This window comes from Ursus americanus, chromosome 25 (assembly GCF_024610735.1).
Source record: "Ursus americanus isolate L20-20 chromosome 25, mUrsAme1.1.p, whole genome shotgun sequence".
Classification (NCBI taxonomy): Eukaryota; Metazoa; Chordata; class Mammalia; order Carnivora; family Ursidae; genus Ursus; species Ursus americanus.
In genome coordinates, this window is record NC_142151.1 from 43,264,516 (window position 1) to 43,289,327 (window position 24,812).

Consider the following 24,812-nt stretch of genomic DNA (forward strand, 5'->3'; position numbering starts at 1 on the left):
GTTCATGGGAGGCTGACCATGGCTCTGCTCCCTAGAGGGATTTCCACTTTATATTCTGCAAAAGTACACTGCTAAGGGCCAGTGCATCTCGTGATTATTTTGTGGCAGAAATTGCCTAAACATGTTAGGTATATGAAATTCCTCGTCCTCCCATCTGCCCTATGACGTAGGTGCTCTTTCATCATTCTCACTTTAGAGATGTGGAAATTGAGGCACAGAGAGGCAAAGTAAATTGCCCGAGGTCACTCAACCAGGAAGAAAGAGAGCCCGGTTTTGGACCCAAGTTATCAGGCTCCAGAGGCTATGTGTTCACCTCTGTGTCCCCTCACCTTCTGGCTACGTGCTGTTTTCTATCTTGGAGGTAATTTATCAGCTATGACAGGTCTCCAAACCCCAAAAGGACTCCATTAAAAGAAAAAAAAATAGCCACATCAAAGGCTTTTTGAAAGTTGAAATCATGTTCCTGTCTTTACCCTTTAAGGAATTCTCATAAATTGCTCAGGCGTGAGTCTTCCCCAGCAAAGCAATGAGTGGCGTTTCCTTAAGCTTTGAGTGGCTGGAGAATCTAATTTTCATTATCCCTCAGTTTATAGATAGGCACAGGATGTGCTCTGGGAGGCAAGTGTGGGTCAGTGAAATGACCATGAGTGGTGTACATAGGGTTCAAACCCCAGCCAGGCACAGAAACTGTGGGGGCACTGCCCCAGTTACTGGGCACCTCTGGCATCTATATAGTGGTGGATAAGGTCATTACAGTTGTGTGCATAAAATTACGTCGTGGAGAGGCCTCGCACCACCCTTGGCTCAGTCTGAGACTGCTGTGAGCCCAGGGACAGACGACTGTGCTGGAGACCCCAGACTAGACCTTTTTTCTGCTCTCTGTGACTTTGGGGACCCTTCTATGCCCAGACCCTTGTGGATAACAGAGGTGCAGACAAGGCTCAGAGTTGGCTACATTGATTTATTGGAAACACAGATCAAGACAGAGATGAACATGGAGGAGATGGAAGGGGAATATTGTGGGGATGGAGTATGGCCATCACCCAGGGCCGTGTAGGGTGGGCCCTTGTCCTGGCCCTCCAGTCCCTGAGCCTGCCCCCTTCCTATGGGCATCAAGGGGACTTCTTTTTAGGGGTGGCCTTTCCCAGCACGGGCAGCAGAGCCCCGGAAGAAGGGATCACACACAGATATGAGAGGCTGGGATTGGGACAGACCTTTCAAAGTGCCAGAGAAGTAGTTGAGAGCTTGCTCCACCTGGAGGCTGGGTGGGAGAGACCCCAGGCCGGTGGCTTGAGCTGGGGTGTCTAACATCTGCGGCAGCTGCTAGCGCAGGAGCCCACACCACAGGAGCTGATGCCGCAGGAGCCCACGCCGCCGGTGCCCAGGCCACAGGACGTGACGGAAGTGCAGGGGCCGCAGGGGGCACAGGGCGCACAGGGGGCGCAGGGCGCACACATTCCTGTGCTCACCGCCAGGTTCCCGCTGCAGGGGGCGCTGCAGACGCTGCCGGTCACCGGCCGGGAGCCCGACACGCAGAGGTCCCCGCAGACGACCCCGCCCCGGGAGCTGCTGACACCTGCGGACCCCAAAGGCTCAGTCAAAATTCTGGGGAGTGGGTCAGTGGCCTCCCCAATGGAGCCCCTCCCCAGGCCCTGAGCACTGTGTGTTCAAAGTCAGGAGAATCTTTACTTACAGCCCTAGGTCCATCTAGTTCCAGAGCTGCCCTCTTTCCTTCTCTCTGACCCCAAGACCCTCCTGCTGTGATGCCAGCCCACTCTATTATATTTAGCCTTGAGCAGAAGCCCCCCTTCCAGACTCTGCCATCCGTCTAGGAAGGGACTAAAACTATCCACAGGGGGTTGTGTTACTCACAGACATTCACCGAGCCAATGCCTTCACACAGTCTGAGGGGGAAGAATAAAAAGACAACATGAGTGATTTGGCCAGACTTGCAGATGGGGTTCCCCAAATCCTTGAAGCGGGGTCCACAAGTGGTGAGGGTAGGAGCAGATGGTCTGAGAGAACGGCCCTCCCAAGCCACCCCCTCCCCCAAAGTGATGAATGAGAGGCTGTCCTAGATCCCTGGTCCTTCCTGACCCAGGAGAAAGCCTGCTGTTTATTCAAGGGACAGGAATGAGCAGCTCAGAGCCAGGCTGGGTTGGGCCCCACCTCTGTTCCTCGCCCTCCAGCAGCCGCCTGTAGGTGGCGATCTCGATGTCCAGGCCCAGCTTGGAGTTCATCACCTCCTGGTACTCCTTGACCAGACAGGCCATGTCCTGCTTGGCCTTCTGCAGGGCGGCCTCCAGCTCGGCCAGCTTGCAGCGGGCGTCGCTCAGAGCCGTCTCGCCCTGCTGCTCAGCTTGGGTCACTGCGGCCTCCAGCTTGGTGTTCTAGGGGCCCAGAGGAGAACAAGGTGGGTGATGGTCCCGGGTCTCTCTGTCCATTTCCTGGATGTGTCCAGTCTCTCCCCTCCCCCAGCTGGGAACACCCCAAGAACAGACCTCTCCCCTCATCAGCTGAGTGTCCCCCAGGGACCACAACCAGGGACTGTAGTCCTGCAGATGGGCTGGAGCGGGAATGGTGAGATCCACTGGGGACACACACTGTGTGACCTGTGTGACCTGTGTGACCCCGGGGAGGCCCCAGGAGACACTTACCTGGCACTTGGCATTCTCAACCTCAGCGGTCAGCCTCTGGATCATGCGGTTGAGCTCGTTGATCTCCTCCTTGGTGCGGCGCAGGGTCTCCCCGTGCCGGATCACCGTGGCCTTCATCTCCTCACACTGGGGGGAAGCAGAGATGCTCCTGAGGCTCAGGATGCAGTTTCCCACCCATTCAGACACCACAGACGATTGGTAAGTTGTACAGTATTCAGCCTGTGCAACCATGCATGGCAGCCCTGCCCAGCCACTATAACCTGAGAGTTGTCTGCCCTTCTGTTCCCATTCTAAGGATCAGAATCCCCAGACAAAAGAAGCCTTGTTATTATATATCTGGCTTCCCTGCCACTGCCATGTCTAGGAGGCAGGTGTCCTATGCCCCTCACCTTGCTGCGGTACCAAGACTCGGCCTCAGCCCGGCTGCGGCTGGCGATATCGTCGTATTGAGCCTTGATCTCGGCCACAATGCAGTCCATGTTCAGGTCCCGGCTGTTGTCCATCTTGACTATGACCGAGGTGTCTGAGATGTGGGCGTTGAGAACACGGATCTCCTGCAGATGGTGGGAGGTGGGAGGATAGAAGGGATCTTGTTTACACCCCAGCCTCACCCACCAGTGTGGACCCAATCTTTTCAGCCTTCCCAGGTCTCCAGCCCCTGCTCCCACTATAGCCTCATGGACTGCAGCTCCAGCCCAAATCTCTGGCCAACTCCAGTCCTCGGCCAAAGCCCGATCTTCCAGGCTGGCTGCCAGTTTTCTGCCTGGACCAGGGCCCCTCACCTCCTCATACAGGCGCCGCAGGAAGTCAATCTCCTCGGTCAGGGCCTCTGCGTTGGCCTCCAGGTCTGACTTGCGGAGGTAGGCGCAGTCCACATCCTAAAGGGGGGGGCACAGGCGTCTCATTGGGAAGGCAATGTAGAGCTCTCCCCACCCGGGAGGGCACCCACCGGGCTGGGCAAGCTCCCTGGAGACCCTCCTTAGCTGCTCATCCTAATGCCTGGTATCGCGGCATTGGTGGAATCCTTTATTCGGTCCGAGGGGTCCGGAGCAGCTTTTGGGTAAGGGAGGGGGCCTGTGAGGTTTCCAGGCACTTCTTCTGGTACCTACGCGGATGATCCCTCCAGAATCCACACCTTGCACTATCACTGAAACTGAGGCTCTGGGTAAAAGGGGTCCGTTCTAATGATGCTCCCGCCCTCTCTGTCCTGACCCCTCAGGGAAAGAAATCTAGATCTGTGGTCGGAAGAAGAGGTCTCTGGGATTAATTCTGCCCCTTCCAAACAGGGCAACTCAGGACAAGACGCTTGACCTCTGTGCCTCAGTTTCCTCACAGTAACCCCTGGCTGCCTCCTATGGACGTGGTGGGAAGGACCTGGGGGGTCCACGTGATGGCACTTGTGGCGGATCAAGTCTAAGGGGTGAGGAACAGCAGTACTGTTCACGCCAGCCTTTCACAGCTGTTGTGGGCCTGAGGATGCGGCCACCCCCAGCATTCACAGGTCTTTCAATCACAATAGTCAGGAAGGAGCGCTCTCTGGCAGGCACAGGGCAGAAGGAGGTGGGAAGCCATGGGCCAGATGGGAGTTAGCTCGGATGGAGGAGTAGAGGGCCCTGCTTGAAGCAGGCAGGGTACTCCGATGTCGGGGCCCACACTGGGAGGACTGGGGCCTGGCGGGGGCAGGTGGGGAGGAAATAGGGGAGGGGTTCCTCTATGTGATTCTGGGGAAGTCGCTCAGCCTCTCTGAATTACAGATGGCTCCTCCCTGCCTCTGCCCTGCTTTCTGAGTTGGGGAACACGGATTCCGGGGTCACTCACCTTCTTCAGGGCCACAAACTCGTTCTCAGCGGTGGCCCTTAGTGCCACCTCCTCTTCGTATCTGGAGATAAAGGGCGCAAGACTCAGGGCTAGAACTTTAATACGCTGGGATTTGAAGAGGAAAAAAAGAGAACGAAAGCCCAACAAACACATCCCAGGAACCGGATCTCTGGGAGGCGGTGATAGAATCAAAAAGGGTTGGGCTAGAAGGGAACTTGTCCATCCCTTTCTTCTGGGCACTCAATCCACCCTGTCACCCAGTGCTCTTCCGGTTTCAGAGATTCTCCTTCCTGATGTGGGTGGTGGGTGTGCAGGGGTGCCGTGCACATGTTTATAGGCTTTCTGTTTCTGGAGCGTAACTCCCTGGGGGGCAGGAACCCCACAGGAGTTCTGGTGCCCCTCATCCCACCTCAGGGCTTAGCCCAGCCCCCGGAACATAGAGGAGATGTCAGTGAAAGTTTGATGAATTAATGAAACAAGCACATAAGGACGAGGCGGCTGGAGCAGCTTCCGCCCTTTCCCCCCCGCCCCCCCCCCCAAGTGTAAACTCCCAGAGCATTTTTCCTCACAGGCTTCCTGTCAGTGTCTTCTTCCTATTGGAAAGTTCCTCTTGTGGTCTAAGCCAAATCTATCCTGCTCTGGCTTAATCCCCTTTCCTTTCTTGAGACTATCCTCCTGGCCACACTCACTTCTTCTTGTAGCCCTCCAGCACCTCTTGCACGTGGTTGAGCTCTGAGGCCAGCCTCCCGCTGTCGGCCTCCACGCACTCGGCCTCCCGCCTCAGCGTCTCGATATAGCCCTCGAACAGGGGCTCCAGGTTGCTCTCGCAGCACTTGCGGTTCTGGTAGAACTGCCACTTGGTCTCCAGCAGCTTGTTCTGCTGCTCCAGGAAGCGCACCTGCGTTCAGGGGGTGAGGAGGGGGTCAGATGGCTCCTGGTGTCCCAAAGCCAGTTTGGGGTGGGACTGAGAGCTTTAGGGTGAACTCTCAAGTCTGCAGCTCCACAGAGATTTGGCAGAGATGGGCAGTGGGAGACAAGGGGACTGCTGGCTTTGCTGATGGCCATCTGTGTCTGGAGTTTCCAATTTAGGGATGGGAGCTGAGGTTGGGAAAGGTCAGTCCCTGCTCTCAGGGACACTGACTTCTCCAGACCTGGTGAGTCCAGGGGGCCTGTGGTCTAGAGCCAGCTGGAGGTCTCTAGTGTGCCTGTGACCCAGTGCCCAGCCTGGATCCTGAGCATGGGTGGGGTACAGGAAGGGTATGGTCCAGGACACCCACCCACAGGATGCCCCCGTGGTCCTCTGGCTATTCCTTGTGTTCATTCTTGTGTCTGTGTGCACGGACTGCCCTCTTCCTCTGGCGTGCCAGTGCCAAGCCCGTCCTTGTCTGTCTGTGGGGCCCTGCCTGCCTGGACCCAGGCTGCACGTGAGAGCCACACTGTCCAATCAGGAGCCTCTGCTCTATATACTCCTGTCTTTGGTCCCAGGGCACCCTGGGTGTGTGTCCATCTCCTCCATCAGACTGGGAGCTCCCCTGGACCACGCGTCTCCTGCCCCTGACTCTCTTCAGTGCCTAGCCCAGGAACTGAAGGCTCAGGAAGGGTGTGATCAAGGACACCCACCTTGTCGATGAAGGCAGCGAACCTGCTGTTGAGGCACTTGATCTGCTCCTTCTCCTCCTGCTTCACGCACTGCGCATTGGGGTCGATCTCCAGGTTGAGGGGCGTCAGGAGGCTCTCGTTGACAGACACAGTGGTGATGCAGGGCGGGCTGGGCCCGCACACGCCGCCGGAGCGGTAGCCGAAGCTGCGGCCGCAGGAGCCGGCGCGGAAGCCTCCGCAGACGCTGTGGCTGCCGAAGCCCCCGGTGAGGCCGCGGTAGCAGGAGACGCCGCGGTAGGGGGCGGCGGTGATGCAGCAGCGGCCGGGCCGGGGCCCGCAGGCCGAGGCGCAGCTGAAGACGCGCCCGCAGAATCCGGATCCGCACGTCATGGTCCTGCTGGAGGTTCGGGTTTTGGAGTACGGGGATGAGGTGTGGAGTCTTGTGGAAACTCCAATGTGCTCTGCAAGGCGCCCCAGTCCTATTTATGCTCAGATCTGAAGGGCTTGGCTGTGCAGTTGGGTCAATTTGTGCTTTATGGGCTTGGGCAGTTAGTGAGTCCAGCACCTCTTTAGAATGTGCTTTAATAATGGTGGAGTGGCCTACACCCTCCTCTGTGTATAGGATGCCAACCTCTGGGCTGTACGGGGACTCAGCATGTTTCATCTTCAAAGTGCCCTGCCAGCAGCACTCATCTGAGGAGACTGGGGAGAGAAGGGCAGGGCAGGGGAGATAGGAAGGGGTCCAGGGTAGGAGAGGAGGAGGAAGACCAGATCTGGGAGAAGCAGGGGATCTGTGCGTGTGTCGGGGGTAGTTGGGAGGGGACCCAGGAAACACTGAGGTGTTAACAAATAACATCTGGAAGTTTCCATCTCAGTAGTGGCCGAGGTGCTGCTGTAACACAAATCTGCATTCCCCCGTCTCCATCTGTCTAGCGGGCTGCTGAACTAGATCCCAGTTCTCCTATCAAGCCAGCAGCCAGCGGATTATTAAATAGCTCGGTTTTTTGTCTTTTTCAACTTTTATTAGGAGAGTTTCTGAGCATACAGGAAAGTTGAAAGCATAGCATGACAAACACCCTGAGATGCTCCCCTTAGGTACCTGGACTCAGCAATGGTTAATACGGTGCCATCTTTGCCCGCATAGTTGACAGTTACAGAAATCGGGGCCATACCCCCACACATTCAAGAAAATTAATAATTTCAAGAATCCTTTACTAGCCATTCCGTTTTCAATTTTCCTAATAGTCTCAAAAGTTTTTGTTTTTTTGTTTTTAAATCGATTTTATGTGACTTCACTTGTGGCCCTGTCCCTTGTATTTTGACCTGGAAGTTAACTGTAGAGTTGGGCTGTTCAAACGGTAGCCTGTAGGCATATGTGGCTATTTAAATTTCAATTGGTTAAAATTAAATAAGTGCAAAATGGAGTTCCCCAGTTGTAGGAGCCCCATGGCCACACAACCACCGGCTAACTCACTGGACAGAGCAGATACAGAACATTTCCACCATCACAGCAGCATCGACTGGATAGTGCTGGTCTGGATACTTGACTGGGTGCAACTGAAACGTTTTTGGGCAGAACACCTCATGAATAATGCTATAACTCTTACTGTATCACCCCAAGCACAGATTACCAGCTCCTTCTACCATCCGTGATGTTGAAGTGGGTCACTTGCGCACATTCCCCTTGTATGATTAGAAAGAACACTAGAACAACAGAAGTCTTATTTTGATAAGAGGATATTTTCTTTTTTTTTGCTACCTACTCTGTGATACCATACATGCCACAAACAGTCTCTAATTCTTCCATCAACCACATGAAGTACGATCATCATCCCCATTTTACAGATAAGGAAACTGAGGTTCAGCGAGGTTAGGTAACTTGCCCAGTGTCTCCTAGCTAGTAAGTAATGGAGTCCAGGAGATGCAATGCCTTCTCACCTACAAGCTATGGCAATGCCTGGATGTCCTAATCTCTGGAAAATTTCAAGAGGGTAGAAAACGTTGTTGAAGAGGGATATCTGTGAATTTATGGCTGGGGAGAATCAGTCTAAGGAAGATGGACAGAGTCACAGGGGGTTGGGATGGTTAGAACCTGGAGGGGCCAATGAGGGTGGGAGTGTAGCACAGGGGCAATGTGAGGCTGGGTCTAGAGATCTGCCGGACGCTGTGGCTGAGAACTGAAGGGAGGGACAGAAAAAGGCAGTTAAAATTTTTAAAAAAAGATAATTTACTTATTTATTTGAGAGGGAGAGAGAGAGAGAGAGAGAGAGAGAAAGACAGAGAGGGAGAGAGAGAAAGAGAGAGAGAATGAGCTGGGGGAGGGGCAGAGGGAAAGGGAGAAGCAGGCTCCATGATGAGCCAGGAGTCCGATGCAGGGCTCGATCCTGGGACCCCAAGACCATGACCTGAGCTGAAAGCAAATGCTTAACTGACTGAGCCACCCAGGCGTCCCCAGAAAAGAGCAGTTTGAGTTATTCATACACTTCTGGTGTACTGTAAGTGTCTCAACAGAGGGTACTGTGTTCCACTTACCCGTGAGCCACCCCACTGCAATAGAATAGGTCTAGAAAATGAGCTCATGAAGTACAGAGATTTGCATTAAATGAAAGAGAAGAAAAGAGAAGTGAACTGATGCGGCTGGCAGCCCTCTCTAGCTGCTGTGTCTTAGGAGCAAAGGCAGGCAGCGTGGCTTAGGAAGGGGGAAGGGGGGAGGGGGCAGGGGGACAGGAAAAGAGAAGGTAAGAGAGCAGGCCAGGGCTCAGGGTATGTGTGTCTGTGCGAAACATTCAGGGGTGAGGCCTCGTGACAGGACAAACATGGGCTCAGGGACTGTGCCAGCCATCTGGCCAGAGGAGGGTGTGGCACCTGCTGTCACTTTATGTGTTTGGAGGAGCTGGGCCAGAACTTCCGAGACCCTTTGTACCCTCATCACAATTCTGGGCACTGCCCACACTTGAGCCGCAGTGCCCCCAGCAAGCCAGCTGGCTTGTGTCCTGAGGAGAAGCGCCGTGAGTCAAGGTGCATCTCACACATGTGTTACTTCTCCACCAGTGTAACTCCTTATAAAAATTACATGCATAAACATGAGCTAATTACTAATGGCTGGCCCTTCCTCAGCAATTTTAAAGAAACAAGCAATTTAAAGAAACAAGATATAAACAAATTCAAATGTGACACCATTTCGTTAAACTTCAGGCCTTATTAATTGCTGATAGTTTCTGAAGACCTAAAAGGACATTCAATCTGTATGTTTTCTTGGAGTAAAAAGACTTGTGGTGGGGTTGGGGGGAGAGAGGTGGGGGGAGGGTTGGCCAGATCCCCACTGTAGTCTTCGCTCTGGCAATATGAACTTTATAGAAGGTAAAGTTGGGAGATACGTCACCCACACAAATGAATTTATAGGTGGTGTACCTACCACCTGTAGGAATAAAGAACACATACGTGTAACTTAGGAGCTTCCTATGAGCCTCATTCTGATGGTACCCCCCTTTCTTGCTGGCCTAGGGACAGCTCCTCTCTGGGATTTTGTGTTGACTCATTCCCTTGCCTTTCTTTGCAGTTTTAGAACCAATGTACGCATCCTTAAAACACAAATTATTTAGTTTTCCAGTTTTTTAAAAAAGATTTTATTTACTTACTTGACAGAGAGAAGGAGAGAGAGAGCACAAGCAGGGGGAGTAGCAGGGGGAGAGAGAGAAGCAGGCTCCCCCTGAGCAGGGAGCCCAATGAGGGGTCCATCCCAGGACCCCAGAATCATGATCTGAGTCAAAGGCAGACACTTAACTGACTGAGTATCCAGGTGCCCCTAGTTTTCCAGTTTTTGAAGTCCATAAAAATGGAATTAGACTGTGTGTATTCTTTTGTGTCTAGTCTATTTTGTTCAATGTTGCTTCCTGTAGCTGCTTTAATGTTCATTTTCACTGTGAATTGTAGTCTGTGTGACTATGCCACAACTTCTTTTTCTCTCCACCCTGATGGCCTCATGGCTGTTTCTAGAGTTTGTATTATGAACAGAGCTGCCATGATCATTCTTTTCCGTGTCTTTAGGTATATTTGTGCAAGAGTTTTTCTAGGGTGTGTGGTTATTTGAAAAAATTATGCAAGTAGTATGTGCTCAGTGTAGAAAGCCATTTTATGAGTATTCTCCCAAACTTAAAAAACATAACATCTCTTGATGTTCATCTTACTTCATACTAGATACTATGCTAATTGCTCAACATGCATTAACGAATTTAATTTTTGTAATTATACTCTGAGGCAGGTGTCAGATGAGGACACTGAGGCCCAGAAGGTTAAGAGTTTTGTTTAGGTTGTGTAGTTAGTGGCAAAGTTGGCGCTCAGAGTCTGCCAGTGTGTTTGATTCCAGTGGAAGGGATGAGTTTATCTCATCGCACTCCCATCTATCCACTGTCTACTATCATTAGAAGTATCACCCAGTAGATAATGTTTGTACATAATACATTAACACACACTCTCACTAATCAACCCCCCCCCCAACCCTCTTCATGGCCCTTTATAGTGCTCTCAGGGCTCAGGACCTGAGGATGGAGGAGAGCTCATCCTTTTTTGTGGTAAACGTCCAGTTTTAAGAGAAAAGCTGGACATACCCATCTAGATCTTGAACAAAAATGCAAACCTCACAACACACCAATGAACACAAATGCTTGGTTCATGGATATATTCCAAGGGCTTGGCACATAGTAGGTGCTCAATAAATATTTGTTGAATGAATGAAATAAATACCAACTATATATTAAGTGCTGAGTAATGGAGCCATCAAAGCTTGGTGGTTAATTGTGCAAAGCTTTCTGGTAGGATGGGGTGGGGATCAGGTGAAGCAGACCAGAGGGGAGCCATTCCTAGGAGTGGGGGCTGGGTAGAGAGATGTTCCTGGCAGGGGCCTGAAGGAGGGATGAAGTGAGTAGATGTGTCCTTGACCTAAGGAAGTCCTTGACCTGAATGATGATAAGAGTGGTAGGGAAAGCCAGCCAACAAGGGCAAGAATCCTGAAAGCCATGGGAAAAGTAGAAGCTGAGGGTAGGATTGGGGAAGGAAAAAGAGAAGTGGATGGGAGGTAGATTTCTAGGGAAAAGAAGGAAGAAGATGCTTGGTCTTAGACTATTACTCTCTAGAGCTACTTGGAAGGACAAAGACCATCTGGGGAAGGGACAAAGAGAATGGGAAGAAGGGGAGATTGGGGGAGGTGGAGGGAATGGGAGGGAAGTGGAGGACAGTGGAGGAAAAATGAGAAGACCCATGGGAGAATGGTAGGGGGACACTGCAGGGGTGGAAGAGCAGAGGAGGAGGAAGTTGATGGGGGAAGGAGTGCAGCACTGAGGGCAAGGTATGTACATATCTGAAGAGGGGGCAACCTTGGCTTCACTTCAGCTTTGTAGCAATGAACCCTCACAGGCTGGGGGAGGTACAGGGGTTCAGCCTGATTAGTGGGATGGACCTCACCAAAGGCAGAGCTTCTGAGTCAGTCTTCATCCCCCCCATTCTCCCAGGCTGCCATAAAGGCCTTTGGCCCCTCCTTCCTCTGGTGAATTCTCATGGATAATTGGCCACTGTCCCAGGCTGTCTTGGCTGAGGAGGACTCTGACTTGGGCCTCTCAACTCAGGAATCTAGCCGTCCTGCCTGTTGGCTGGCCTAGGATCAACTCCCTGCCTGAGTGTTATGTAAATAGCCACTCCTTCACCCCTCAATTCCCCTCACTGAAACCTGGCCTGCATCTACTTTCTGTGAACAGAAAGCATGAACTGCAAGGTTAGAAAGGGCATAGCCTTTTGGATACCTGCAAGCCAGTTGTGCAGGTGTTTTGGTACCCTCAGATGTAGAAACCATAGGCTGCCTCCCACCCTGTAGCTTTGAAGCAGAATCCTAGAGATAGTACTCCCTGCTTCTGAGGTCTCTACCTCAACTGGTTCTCCACTGTCACAGCATCTCACAGTCCCGGCCTCTCCTGCAAAGGTTCTCAGGTTTCCCTACTGTCCACTCTCTGAAATACCTCCGCGCACACCTTTTCACCAATACTGCCCCACCTATCTCCTCACTGATGTCTGTTTTCACCCTTTCCAGGGAGCCTTTCTTACCTTTCCCATCAGATTAGTTGCATTCTACATTGCCCCAGAATGGGCACTGTTAGGAAGCACTGCATTCCTGAGCATCTGATGATATAGCTGAAAAGCAGCCCTCTTCAGACTTCTGGCCTTTCTCATGAATGTGGGTCTGCCTTCCCTGTGAGATTGGGAGTTCCAGAGTCCATGTCTCCTTCCTCCTCTTAATGCCTTCCCCCCTTTTTCCAAAATTAAGACAGGCTTCAGCATATGGCAGGGACATCGCCATCACACAATCACTGAATTCCCCAACAAGGTGTTATCTCATCTAACCCACCATCCATTTGGGACAGTCTGCTTTACAACATTTTTCACAGGAGAAGGAAGGACTGAAGGGAAGCTTGAACGAGAGCTTCCTAATGTTAAAACCAGCAGATCTGCCCCTTCTTTCCAGGTGTCCCTTGAACCAAGGTCTACTTAGGCTAATAGAAGAGGCTGTAACCACTGATCTGAAGGTTTTTTTGTTCATCCTGTTGCCACAAACATGGTGGCCACTCCAGAATAAACAATTCTTCTTTTTTATATAAAGCTAAATGGGAGACATAATGCAAGTTCCTTTAGGAAACAATGACTACTTGTTTTCCTCAACTTCTGGGAAGTTTTCCTCAACTCCAAATCCCATCTGTCCAGTTGTAGTGAGTATCTGACTTCTCTTGCCCTCTTTGGAGTTCCATTGTACCTGGATGGATGGCATATCCCCCACCTTCAACTTCATGGTATCCTTGGGCTACAGACCAATCAGGAGGTTTTAGGATCAGGCAAAAAGCAAGAAAAGTGAGCATGTCATTGATTTATGGTTGAGGATTTCTGGTGGTCTGTTAAGGCCAAAGAAGAAATACAAATTTATGAATTATTAACAGATAACAGAATTTTTGGACTGTCCAAGCTTCTCTTTTCATCCAGTAGTGTAGTTGCTCAAGGACTGGTGACATTTTCCCTTTGCCTAAGAGGAGAGATTATCATTGGGCCTTCCCTGGGGACAGTTGGGCTAGAGTGGGGATTGAAGGAGGGGCATTTGATATTGGGTTCTTTTCCAGGATAAAAGAAGTAACCATGGCCAAAGGTCTCAGGTCCTCCCTGTTCCTTGCACTGGCCCCATGGTTGAACACAACATTTACTGAACACTTGTTATGTGCCAGGTGCTGTGTTAAGCGTTATCTATGTATTATTTAATTTAATCCTTTTACTAGTCCTTTATGATAGACACCATTAGTGGGAATTTTACATAGCTGGTTTAGGAATGTGGGTAGGTATATTCCATCAAACCTACTGGTATATCTACAGAGCAGCATTAGCAGCAATAACAACTACTAATATAATTACATAATTAGAGCGTGTCAGGCTCTGTTCTAAGTGCTTTACGCGGATTAATTCTTCTAATCCTTACAACAACTTTATGAGGTGTATACTATTATCCTCATTTTATAAATCATGACACGAGGTACAGAGAGGTTAAGTAATTATCTGAGATTACATAGCTAGAAAGTGGCAGGGCTGGACTTTGAAACTAGGCAGTTTGGAATCTGGGTCTGTGTTCTTAACTGATATGCTGTGTATTTAAACTTTTTTATTTTCAATCATATTAAGAAATAATTTTGTGTAGTGACAAAGTACACACATACACACCCACCACATACAATTGAAACAAAAAGGAGATGAAATGTTATTTTTACTACATATAATGTACTCTGATATTTTCTATTCTACTCTACTTGATTTTGTTCTAATCAATTTTGTTAAAATTCTGTTCTCTTCTGGGCGCCTGAGTGGCTCAGTCAGTTAAGTGTCTGCCTTCAGCTCAGGTCATGATCCCAAAGTCCTGGGATCAAGTCCCACATCAGGGTCCCTGCTCAGTGGGGAGTCTGCTTTTCCCTCTACTCCTCCCCCTTTCTTGTGCTCTCTCTCTCTCACGTGTTCTCTCTCTCATAAATAAATAAAATAAAATAAAATAAAATCTTTAAAAAAATTCTGTTTGCTTCTATTAGTGGGCCACAATGTGAACTCTGGAAAAATGCTGCCCCAGAGCCTCCAACTTCTTAATGGTTTTAATAAAGCACATCTGCACTGTGTTCTGGAGTTTACTTAGCATGTGGACATCTCTGTAATTTTCCCAGGCAGCACTGCAGGGAAAGACTTAACATATTTCCCAGAGGAATGAAGTGCCTTGCCCTCAGACCACACAGAGCTATTCATGGCAGAGCCTTGGTTCCCATCCAGTCCTTTTGCATTCAAGGCCCACACTACACACCCTGGTGGCACACACCAATATAGATCTGTTTTGACATCTGCCAAGGTTACTGACAAACTGCTGTAAAGGGAAGGGGGTTATAGGGTTGGTATAGCATAGGAGGGAGCACAGATCTGAGGCAGAGGGAGGTGGTGGCAGGGGGCTGGATGCCCTCCTCATGGCTCTATCTAGATTTATTCTATTATATGCTGAGCCAAATGTTATACAGACTCATAGCAGTAGTGTCTACTCCAGGGTTTCTGGGCCCTGGAGGAAAATGGAAGTTTGAGGTGAAATCCAGACATGTTATCTTTTCTTGGGGCCTTGTTGGAAATAGTTGGGCATTCCTGAAGCCAGTGAGCCACTGTGTGTCCCCTTAGGCCCCATGGAAGTGTCTGAGGAAGGGAATGCCTTTTCTCAGCATAGGCTGGCCAGGATGGTCTAATAAGTTGGCCTAGGGACTTGTCCGTGTGCACATCGAGGTAGGCGAGAATGCACATGAGAAGAAGGTGAGTGTGTGTGTGTGATTGTGGGTGGGAAGGCGAGTATGTGAATGCACTCTGTGTGAGTGTCAGAGAGAGTCATAGAGACAGAATATGTTGATAGGTGTGGGTGTAGGTTTTGGGCAGGTGTGGGGGTGTTGGGGCTTTGGCGGTGGAGAAATAGGCTAACGGTGTGAGGGAAACCACCAAGCGCACCCCGTTTGAAATCATCTTCTGTTGATCTCACATTCTCCCAGTGTCCCAAGGCCAGTTCGATCAGCACCACGGACAGCACCATAGACTTCTTCAAATGTGGCCATACCGGAAACTTAGCCCCGCCTTTCTCCTCCCTGCGTGCTAATCTGAGTCATTGCTCCCCCTCCTCCAATCCCTGAGTTCTGCCAAATGTGTATGGGGAGCTTATGGGGAGCGGGTGGGGGAGGTGAGCTGGCCTTTTGAAGATAAGCATTGTGCAGTTTAGGGTAAAAGGCCATAAATATTTGACCACATCTGGCCCCCAATTAAACACATTAAGGGAGGAGCCAAGGCAGCTAAACAACGCAAGCCAATTAAGACATCTAATTGCTTCTAACCCATGGACCCATTAGGCTCCCCGCATATATAAGAGGCCCAGAGATGTCCAAGACACAAACACTTCAGCCACTGTGCCCTCCATTAGTACGTCTCCCTCCTCAGAGCTTCCCTTGCCCCCAAGAAGGACCATGACTTGTGGATCTTACTGTGCTGGCCCCTCCTTCAGCTGCATCTCGGCCTGCGGGCCCCGGCCCGGCCGCTGCTGCATCACCGCCGCCCCCTACCGCGGCGTCTCCTGCTACCGCGGCCTCACCGGGGGCTTCGGCAGCCACAGCGTCTGCGGAGGCTTTCGCGCCGGCTCCTGCGGCCGCAGCTTCGGCTACCGCTCCGGCGGCGTGTGCGGGCCCAGCCCGCCCTGCATCACCACTGTGTCTGTCAACGAGAGCCTCCTGACGCCCCTCAACCTGGAGATCGACCCCAATGCGCAGTGCGTGAAGCAGGAGGAGAAGGAGCAGATCAAGTGCCTCAACAGCAGGTTCGCTGCCTTCATCGACAAGGTGGGTGTCCTTGATCACACCCTTCCTGAGCCTTCAGTTCCTGGGCTAGGCACTGAAGAGAGTCAGGGGCAGGAGACGCGTGGTCCAGGGGAGCTCCCAGTCTGATGGAGGAGATGGACACACACCCAGGGTGCCCTGGGACCAAAGACAGGAGTATATAGAGCAGAGGCTCCTGATTGGACAGTGTGGCTCTCACATGCAGCCTGGGTCCAGGCAGGCAGGGCCCCACAGACAGACAAGGACGGGCTTGGCACTGGCACGCCAGAGGAAGAGGGCAGTCCGTGCACACAGACACAAGAATGAACACAAGGAATAGCCAGAGGACCACGGGGGCATCCTGTGGGTGGGTGTCCTGGACCATACCCTTCCTGTACCCCACCCATGCTCAGGACCCAGGCTGGGCACTGGGTCACAGGCACACTAGAGACCTCCAGCTGGCTCTAGACCACAGGCCCCCTGGACTCACCAGGTCTGGAGAAGTCAGTGTCCCTGAGAGCAGGGACTGACCTTTCCCAACCTCAGCTCCCATCCCTAAATTGGAAACTCCAGACACAGATGGCCATCAGCAAAGCCAGCAGTCCCCTTGTCTCCCACTGCCCATCTCTGCCAAATCTCTGTGGAGCTGCAGACTTGAGAGTTCACCCTAAAGCTCTCAGTCCCACCCCAAACTGGCTTTGGGACACCAGGAGCCATCTGACCCCCTCCTCACCCCCTGAACGCAGGTGCGCTTCCTGGAGCAGCAGAACAAGCTGCTGGAGACCAAGTGGCAGTTCTACCAGAACCGCAAGTGCTGCGAGAGCAACCTGGAGCCCCTGTTCGAGGGCTATATCGAGACACTGAGGCGGGAGGCTGAGTGCGTGGAGGCCGACAGCGGGAGGCTGGCCTCAGAGCTCAACCACGTGCAGGAGGTGCTGGAGGGCTACAAGAAGAAGTGAGTGCGTCCAGGAGTGACACTGGGCACAAGAAATCGACTTGACTTGCAGCCCACTGGATTAGGCCTGAGAGGAATTTCCCAGAAGGGCGAGGGCCCAAGCAGGCGGCGGTGGGGGGGGGGGAGCGGTTTGCAGAATGCAGCAGGATCTTCTCATCTGTGCCACTGTTGCCTGGAGGCCTGCCTGAGCACAGGCCTGGGGCTCCCCCAGGACACATGCCTCTCCTACTTTGGCCTTCTCTTCTTGGAGGCTGGGTAGGCAGGGGAGAGGGGCCTTCTGTGGGCTCCAGGCCTTCTCCCACTGACCTCTCAGTTCCCACCTGAAGCACATGAGCATCTGGTCCCTCAGGGCTGATGGGTCCTGGGGCTCTGTGTGTCCTGCTGCCTAGGGTGCTGAGTGCTGATGGTTGATGGGTGGCATAGGCCCCCAGCCTGAGCTAGGATGGACACCCAGGGGAGGTGGGGCTGGGTCCGCAGTGCCCCCGAGGTGCTGCTGTGCAATCCTAGCTCAGGGCTGGGTGCTGAGTCCTTATTTGCCTCCTGAGGGGACCTCACGGTAGCTTTGGGAACGGGGCTGTGAGGTCCCAGAACGTAGGCTCTCCAGACCCCTCAATTCAAAGTGGGGAGAGAATCCCAGACACGTTCTAGATCCAGCCAGAAAGAAAGGATCCAGCAGAGCTGCTAGGGTGCCAGCTTCTGGGAAGTTCCTGATAGTGCCCCCTTCATTGATAAGACATGGTGGCGACCTCTGGGGAGACCTGCCCTTCCTGACCTCCCCTCTCTGCCCTCTTCTGCCTCAGGTATGAGGAGGAAGTTTCTCTGAGAGCAACAGCTGAGAATGAATTTGTGGCTCTGAAGAAGGTGGGTAACATGGGATCCGGAAGCATAGACACCAGGGATCTTGGAATGACAGACTCTTCCTGGGGAGACCCAGAGGGTCTCAACCTCATGTGGGGTACACGACTGGGTCATATCCAGATGGGAAACCCCAGAGATAAGGTCATAAAAGGCTCATTCAGGTCGCTGATGAAGAGCAATGACCTTTAAATGTCCACTAGCACCCTGCCCTGGGGCAGGGGGATGGCTGGGCTGACCTCTGGATGTCTTGCTTTGCTTTGGAAGTGGTGGTCTCCGGCGGGGGTCCCATGGAGGCAGAGCAGCTGCAGTCTCCTTGTGGAGGACAGTGTCCTGTCTAGCATTGTGGGAAGTCTGACCAAAAGGAGGGGTGCAGCCCCAGGGTGTGGGGGAGGATGGATCAGAACCAGGAGTGGCTAGGTGGAGTCCAGGAGGCCTGCTAGGGGACCGGGGATGGGTCAAGTGGCCGAGCAGGGTTCCGTCTGACGGGTTTCTTGGAATAGGGAGGCTAAAAAGGAAAGCTGGGATTATAAGAGGAGTGAGAGGCTGGTGGTCCATCTCTAGGCACAAAGGGGTTTGTTCTCAGAAGGGCAGGAGGTTGTGAGGCCCATCCTGGGCAGGCCAGAAGGTATGGAGATAGTATGGGAATAGGAACATTGGGAATCCTTTCCCCTGGCCTCTATGGATGGGGGAGAAAAGAGGAGTTTGGGGTGATGGGTCCTCTTCGCTCAAAGACACCCCAACTTTCCAGGAGGTGGACTGCGCCTACCTCCGCAAGTCAGACCTGGAGGCCAACGCAGAGGCCCTGACTGAGGAGATCGACTTCCTGCGGCGCCTGTATGAGGAGGTGAGGGGCCGTGGTCCAGGCAGAAAACTGGCAGCCAGCCTGGAAGATCGGGCTTTGGCCTGGGACCGGCTTGGCCAGGGATTTGGGCTGGAGCTACAGTCCTTGAAGCTATCATGCAAGCAGGGGCTGGAGATCAGGGAGGATTGGGTCCACACTGGTGTGTGAGGCTGGGGTGTAAACAAGATCCTTCCATCCTCCCACCCCCCCACCATCTGCAGGAGATCCGTGTTCTCAACGCCCACATCTCAGACACCTCGGTCATCGTCAAGATGGACAACAGCCGGGACCTGAACATGGACTGCATTGTGGCCGAGATCAAGGCTCAATACGACGACATCGCCAGCCGCAGCCGGGCTGAGGCCGAGTCCTGGTACCGCAGCAAGGTGAGGGGCATAGGACACCTGCCTCCTAGACATGGCAGTGGGCAGGGAAGACCTCTTTTGTCTGGGGATTTTGATTATTAGGGATGGTAAGAGGACAGACATCTCTCAGTTTGGGTGGTAGAGCAGGGCTGCCAAGCATGGGTGCACAGGCTGAGCACTGTACAACTTACCAATCGTCTGTGGTGTCTGAATGGGTGGGAAACTGCATCCTGAGCCTCAGGAGCATCTCTGCTTCCCCCCAGTGTGAGGAGATGAAGGCCACAGTGATCCGGCACGGGGAGACCCTGCGCCGCACCAAGGAGGAGATCAATGAGCTCAACCGCACGATCCAGAGGCTGACCGCTGAGGTTGAGAATGCCAAGTGCCAGGTAAGTGTCTCCTGGGGCCTCCCCAGGGTCACACAGGCAGTGTGTGTCCCCAGTGGATCTCACCATTCCCGCTCCAGCCCATCTGCAGGACTACAGTCCCTGGTTGTGGTCCCTGGGGTAGACTCCGCTGATGAGGAGAGAGGTCTGTTCTTGGGGTGTTCCCAGCTGGGAGAGGGGAGAGACTGGACACATCCAGGAAATGGACACAGAAACCCAGGACCATCATCCACCTTGTTCTCTTCTGGGTCCCCAGAACACCAAGCTGGAGACCGCAGTGACCCAGGCTGAGCAGCAGGGTGAGGCGGCTCTGAGCGATGCCCGCTGCAAGCTGGCCGAGCTGGAGGCCGCCCTGCAGAAGGCCAAGCAGGACATGGCCTGCCTGGTCAAGGAGTACCAGGAGGTGATGAACTCCAAGCTGGGCCTGGACATCGAGATCGCCACCTACAGGCGGCTGCTGGAAGGCGAGGAGCAGAGGTGGGTACTGTAGCCTATTTTCTCTCCCAGCCTTGCCTGGGTTCCCAGCGTGCCATGTGCCTCCTGGCATCAGTGGACTCCCATTTTCAAATCTCCCCATCCTGCATTTACAGATAATGAGTAAGTCCTTTTGGTGTGTTTCTAGCCCTCTTTGAGTCAGTCATGCCCACCAAAGTGCTAAAATGGGATTGGAACCTTTTGCAAATCTGCTCCAGAGAGCCAGGAGTCAGGCCATAGGAATTGTTGTTCCTGAGAACCCTAGCCTGGGCTTGTAACCACCTTCCCTTGGATGTGCTTTTCCCTTCCTGGCCCTTGTTGCACATAACCAAGACTCTAGCTCTCTTCTCAAGCCTGGCCCTGGGCCCAGCCTTGGCAGTTCGTATATATCCCATAGTGACTGCCTCCATAGGGCATTTTATCAACCCACTGTTATATGTTCCAACTCCAGTGGGTCCTTCTAAGTGGTCTTCCATTGCATCAGGTGGGACTGAGGGTGGACAGATAGCAGGGACTTGTCCCTTGAGGCAGCTGTGTCCCGTTCTAGCATTTTTGCTTATTGCTAGTTTTGGATATGGCGGGAAGACCCATTCATCTCAGCCTTCCTATGGCTGGAGGGCAGCTGATCATCTCCTCTGAGGACAACACTCCCAGAATGTTGCCCCTGGGTTGGTCAGGTGCTCACTCCCTGAGCCTCCCTCTTCTTGTGTATAGCCAGGCCCCTCCTCTCAAGCAGAAGAGAGTGCAGTGTGAGGAGGCAGAGGGAGCTACTGGGAGCATGCCTTGCAGTGGGGAGATGGGGACACAGGTTGGATAGCTGGAATCAAAGCGGTCCCATGGTGAGACTTGCCACAACCTCAAGTAATTGCTTTGGAGAGCTCAGAAGCCCCGTAGCTCCTGGGCCTGGGGAGTTTCAGCAGTGGAGACTTCCGGAATGAAGAATTTTTCAAGACTGAGTTTGGGAGTTCAAGAGGCACCTGGAAATAGCACTGGAAACTGAGCGACCCATCCCTCCGCCGCATAGGAACTCTGGGGTGAATTCAGAAGCTTTGGTGTGGTTTCCCTGTGAACCCTGGGCGTGGGATGAGTACATGGTGTGCTCCAGAGTCTCCTCATGTCTGAAGCCGGTGTTGTCAACCCTTTGCCACGGTGCTATCAGAGGGACTCTCGTTTGTTTCCCTTGAGGAGATGTGTTGTGTGGGACGGAGGCGAGGGCTGCGTGGAGTTAGGTGCTCTGAATTATAGCCCTGCCTCTGTCACTGGTTATTTCCTCTCTCTGGGCCTCAGTTTCTCCATCTGTCAAATGAGGGAACTTGTGTAGACAGTTTCTGAGCCTGTTTTAAATGGGTTCTAAAACCCCCTTCGATCCCGAAACAGTTATTTATGGAGCCAAACATTGTTTTAGGCACCATGCCCTCTGCAGTGGGGAAAAGACAAGACTGAAATGTCTGCCCTCCTGAAGCCCGGGTTCTCTAATGAAGCCAATCAGGCCAGATTTAGGAAGTCCGATCTGCGGCCCCTGAAATGTGTTCAGAAGTGGGTCAGAACCAACATGTCTGAACTGGGTGCCCTGTGGCGGGCACTAAGTGCCTACATGGGTCATTGATTCCGCCCTCACAGGGGACCTAGTAGATATTCCGGGGAGGAGGGAGGCCCCGCAAGCAGGGCAAATCGGAGGTTGCCGGGCTAAGGAGGGCTGCCGGGCTAAGGAGGGCTGCCAGGCACACCGTGCCTTCCGGCTCCAGAGCCCACGTGGGGGCTGGGCGATGGCTTCCAGATGGGCTCGGTTACCGCTCCTTCCCCTCAGCAAGTGCCCAGGAGGAGGGCACGGTCCTCACTGTCACCTTGGCCGCGTGGGCCCGGCGGCTGGCCAGCAGCACCAACCTCTCTCTCTTTTCCTTTCCCAACAGGCTGTGTGAGGGCGTCGGCGCCGTCAATGTGTGTAAGTAGTCCGAGCCTCCCCCTTCTCCAGCTGGGGCGGGCCCCCGTCTTGGGGGAGGGCCGTTTTCGCCAACCCCCCCCCCCCCCGAGCCTCCTGCGGTGGCCGTGCCTGATGTGCTCTGTCCCCCATTCAGGCGTCAGCAGCTCCCGCGGTGGCGTCGTCTGTGGCGATCTCTGCGCCTCCGGTGCTGCCCCTGCTGTCACCAGCAGAGTCTGCAGCGCCCCCTGCAGCGGCAACTTGGTGGTGGGCACCAGCTCGTGTGCCCCGTGCTCGGGGGCCAGCGCCTGCAGCGTGAGCTGTAGGAAGTGCTAGGCGGCCGCCGCCGCCGCCAGCGCGCATCCGCGTCACCCTCCGGCCAGGACCTCCCGCATCCCGAACGCCCCGCCGCCGCCGCCGCCCCACGACCGTCAGCTGCCGGCCCCCGAGAGCCCGGTGGCCAGATGTGCGCACGCTGCGCGTCCTCCCTACCTGCTCCCTCAGCGTGCCATCCCCCCAGGCGCCCTGAGCCCTGGGGAGGTTGGGGCGGCACCTTGGCCTCTCTCCCTAACCTTTCCTTGTAGTGGCTTTGTTGTCTTCAGGATTCATCCTTTCTTCTGCCTTCTGTTTTTTCCCCGCTGGATTCCTGCGTCCTGTCTGACCCTTCCACCCCAGCTTGCAGGGACAGGACGGGCCCCAGAATCCCCCTGTCTGCACTTCCTAGGAATCCGCCAGTGTGCTTGTACCTGTGGAATGGAGGTGGGGAACACTGATGGTGGCTTTCCTGAAACTCTGAGGGACATAAGCCTTGGGAGGGAAGAGCATCTCCTTCCAGGCTGCCTGCAGAGGCTTCGGCAAAGCCCATGACTCAACTGCCAGTCTGTTTCTTTGCCTTTGTTTCACTCTGTGTTTCCAATAAACTAATTGTAGCTTATCAAACCTGGTGCCTCAGAGTCTTGAAAATGCCGGGGCCATCCTGTGATAGGAGCTCCCTGTCAGAGATTTCCTCACGACCCCTGCAGTAGTTATGACCACTGCAGTAGGTGTCCCTCCGGCCTTGAGCAACCTCAGCCCTGGGAACACAAAAGAGGACGCATGGATGCAGGGGATCTTGTGTGGTCGTGGATTTCTCTAGACCAAGGAGTCTGAGCTTCGACGGTATTGACATTTTGGGCTGGAACATTCTTTGTTGGGGGCTATCCTGCATTGCACGATGCTTAGCTGCGTCACTGGCCTTTGCCCACCAAATGCCAGGGGCACTCCCCCGCCACCAGTTGTGACAACCAAAGATATCTCTAGAAAAGACCAAATATCCTGTAAGCATTCGGGACCAGGGTGATTTTGCCCCTCAGGGGCATTCCTGGAGGGGAAGGAGCATGAGGAAAGGTGTGAAGATGAGAATGGAAGGAAGGAGTGTGAGACAAGCAATATGGGGGAGAGGAAGGGCATTGGGCTTACAGTCAGGAGTAGGCTTCTCATTCAGAGTCTGACCCTCCCATTTCCCAGATGTGTGACTTAGGGCAAACTCCCTCCATGGTCTGAGCTTCAGTTTCTTTGGCTATAGAGTGAAGGAGGTTGGATAACATTCCTAAGGTCCCTTCTGGCTTCCTAAGTGAGATTACGTATTTAAAAGGGTGTTGTGAATACAAACCTATGGTTGAATGCTGGTTCAGCTGTTTACTTCCTCTGTAATGGGGTAAGTCACTAATCTTCCTTTGGCTTTAGCTTTTTTATCTGTAAATGGAATAACAACACCTAATAGGTTGTAGTCAGAGATTTATTGCTTGTAACAAACCACTGCAAAATTTAGAGGCTTAAAATAATACAGGTATCCTCTGCTTTTTGTAAGTATGCATTACACCACTTCCCTTCTACCAAAGACATAAACATAGTACCTGTTTTCACTGATTGAAAGAAATACAGAGAGGATTTTCCCTTTTACAAAAAGAGGTGAAAAGCAAATAGAGCATTCAGCATCTGTTTTGCAACCAGCTGTTACAGAGGCAATGTACAACCCCGCAGTGAGAGTGGCGCCCCCAAGCTCCTTCCCTGGGAACTACACTCAGCATCTCAACCTCAATGCCAGAGCTTTGAACCGTGTCTGTGGGCATCTGGGCTATATCTCGATTTATTTTGTGCGCTCTAAGCAAATGTGACCTAACATAGCAGAAAAGCCTAAGAGGGGCTATTTTTTGGGTCTGGGATGCTCACAAAATTTTTCCATATAAATTAATGGTAAACACTTCTTCACTTAATGTCATATTCCCTTATGAAATGTTTCATAGGAACGCTCTGCGTTCGGATAGCAGGGAAACCCGTTTTCCCATTGCTCGTGATTCTGTGGGCTTACGGTCAGTTCCTCTACTTTATGCGATGTTGTCTGGGGCGCTAGGATGTCAGTGAGGTCCAAAACAGTCTCGTTTCACATGGCTGGGAGCCCAGCTAGAGCTGTTGATCAGGGCGTACCAGTAAGGGTTTAATCAGGAGACAACTATGTGAACAGATAAAGTTTAATATAAAGAATCATTAACTATAACAGGGGATTAGCGTAATGAGATATTGACTAGTAAAAAGCAAGAAATCTAAAGCATACAGGAGCTGCAGGTAGAAGTGGCAGCCCCTACCCTTAGGTCTGAGAGAGTACATCCATGGAAGGGGGTGCCCTGTGGCCAAGGTCCAGATCTTGTTGAAGACTCATAGTACATAGTGGTGCTATACTGGCAGAACTTGCTGGAAGTCCACCCTTTTGAACTTGCTGGAATTCTGTCCTCTATGCTGTTACGGAAAGCTGCTCGTGAAGAGGAGACAGGATGGCAAGCCTCCAATTCACCTCTTCCAAGGGGGAGAGAATAAGTTAGCTTACAATTGTAGAAGTTGAGATTAAATACATCCTAATGGAAAGGGTGGGGAAACTTAAGGAGTAGACACGAAAACAGATGGTGCATGTGCACCGGACAAACGTATTTGTAACAAACATACCACATTCACTTTGGGGCGGACACTTAATATCCAAAGGAGGCAAAATTCAGGCCCTGTCACTACACGTTA

The 24,812-nt window shown here is 52.6% G+C and overlaps 2 protein-coding genes across 4 annotated transcripts in view; one reads left to right on the forward strand and one right to left on the reverse strand.

Annotated features, from left to right (window-relative positions):
* Positions 1-22,100, forward strand: part of LOC123794631 (keratin, type II cuticular Hb6) — a 37,377-nt gene extending 15,277 nt beyond the window's left edge. The window contains exons 2-10 of one of the 2 annotated variants that reach the window (XM_087855424.1): positions 15,651-15,991; positions 16,714-16,922; positions 17,723-17,783; positions 18,529-18,624; positions 18,843-19,007; positions 19,250-19,375; positions 19,629-19,849; positions 21,757-21,788; positions 21,922-22,100. In XM_087855424.1, coding sequence (XP_087711550.1) covers positions 15,651-15,991; positions 16,714-16,922; positions 17,723-17,783; positions 18,529-18,624; positions 18,843-19,007; positions 19,250-19,375; positions 19,629-19,849; positions 21,757-21,788; positions 21,922-22,100 — 1,430 coding nt within the window. Of the gene's footprint in view, positions 1-15,622; positions 15,992-16,713; positions 16,923-17,722; positions 17,784-18,528; positions 18,625-18,842; positions 19,008-19,249; positions 19,376-19,628; positions 19,850-21,756; positions 21,789-21,921 lie in introns of those variants that run through there. The other variant, XM_045800796.2, reaches the window with a different exon arrangement.
* On the reverse strand, positions 1,305-6,464 carry LOC123794632 (keratin, type II cuticular Hb1). Of its 2 annotated transcripts, XM_045800798.2 has the most exons (10): positions 6,096-6,464; positions 5,165-5,373; positions 4,476-4,536; positions 3,440-3,535; positions 3,047-3,211; positions 2,658-2,783; positions 2,170-2,390; positions 1,873-1,904; positions 1,441-1,576; positions 1,305-1,344 (listed from the first exon to the last, which is right to left on the reverse strand). In XM_045800798.2, exons 1-10 carry the CDS (start codon positions 6,462-6,464, stop codon positions 1,305-1,307), a joined length of 1,455 nt encoding a protein of 484 aa, XP_045656754.2. The 2 variants fall into 2 exon arrangements, with proteins under 2 accessions (XP_045656754.2, XP_045656753.2); XM_045800797.2 differs by having other exon boundaries at positions 1,305-1,576.
* Positions 22,101-24,812: the final 2,712 nt, after the last annotated feature.

Excerpts from the sequence above, each read along its gene's own strand:
- LOC123794632 (XM_045800797.2), bottom strand. The coding sequence starts at position 6,464 with ATGACGTGCGGATCCGGATTCTGCGGGCGCGTCTTCAGCTGCGCCTCG. Across the intron at positions 2,391-2,657 it reads TTGAGAATGCCAAGTGCCAG|AACACCAAGCTGGAGGCCGC; the intron begins GTAAGTGTCTCC and ends CTGGGCCCCTAG. Across the intron at positions 1,577-1,872 it reads CATTGGCTCGGTGAATGTCT|GTGTCAGCAGCTCCCGGGGC; the intron begins GTGAGTAACACA and ends TGGGGTCCGCAG.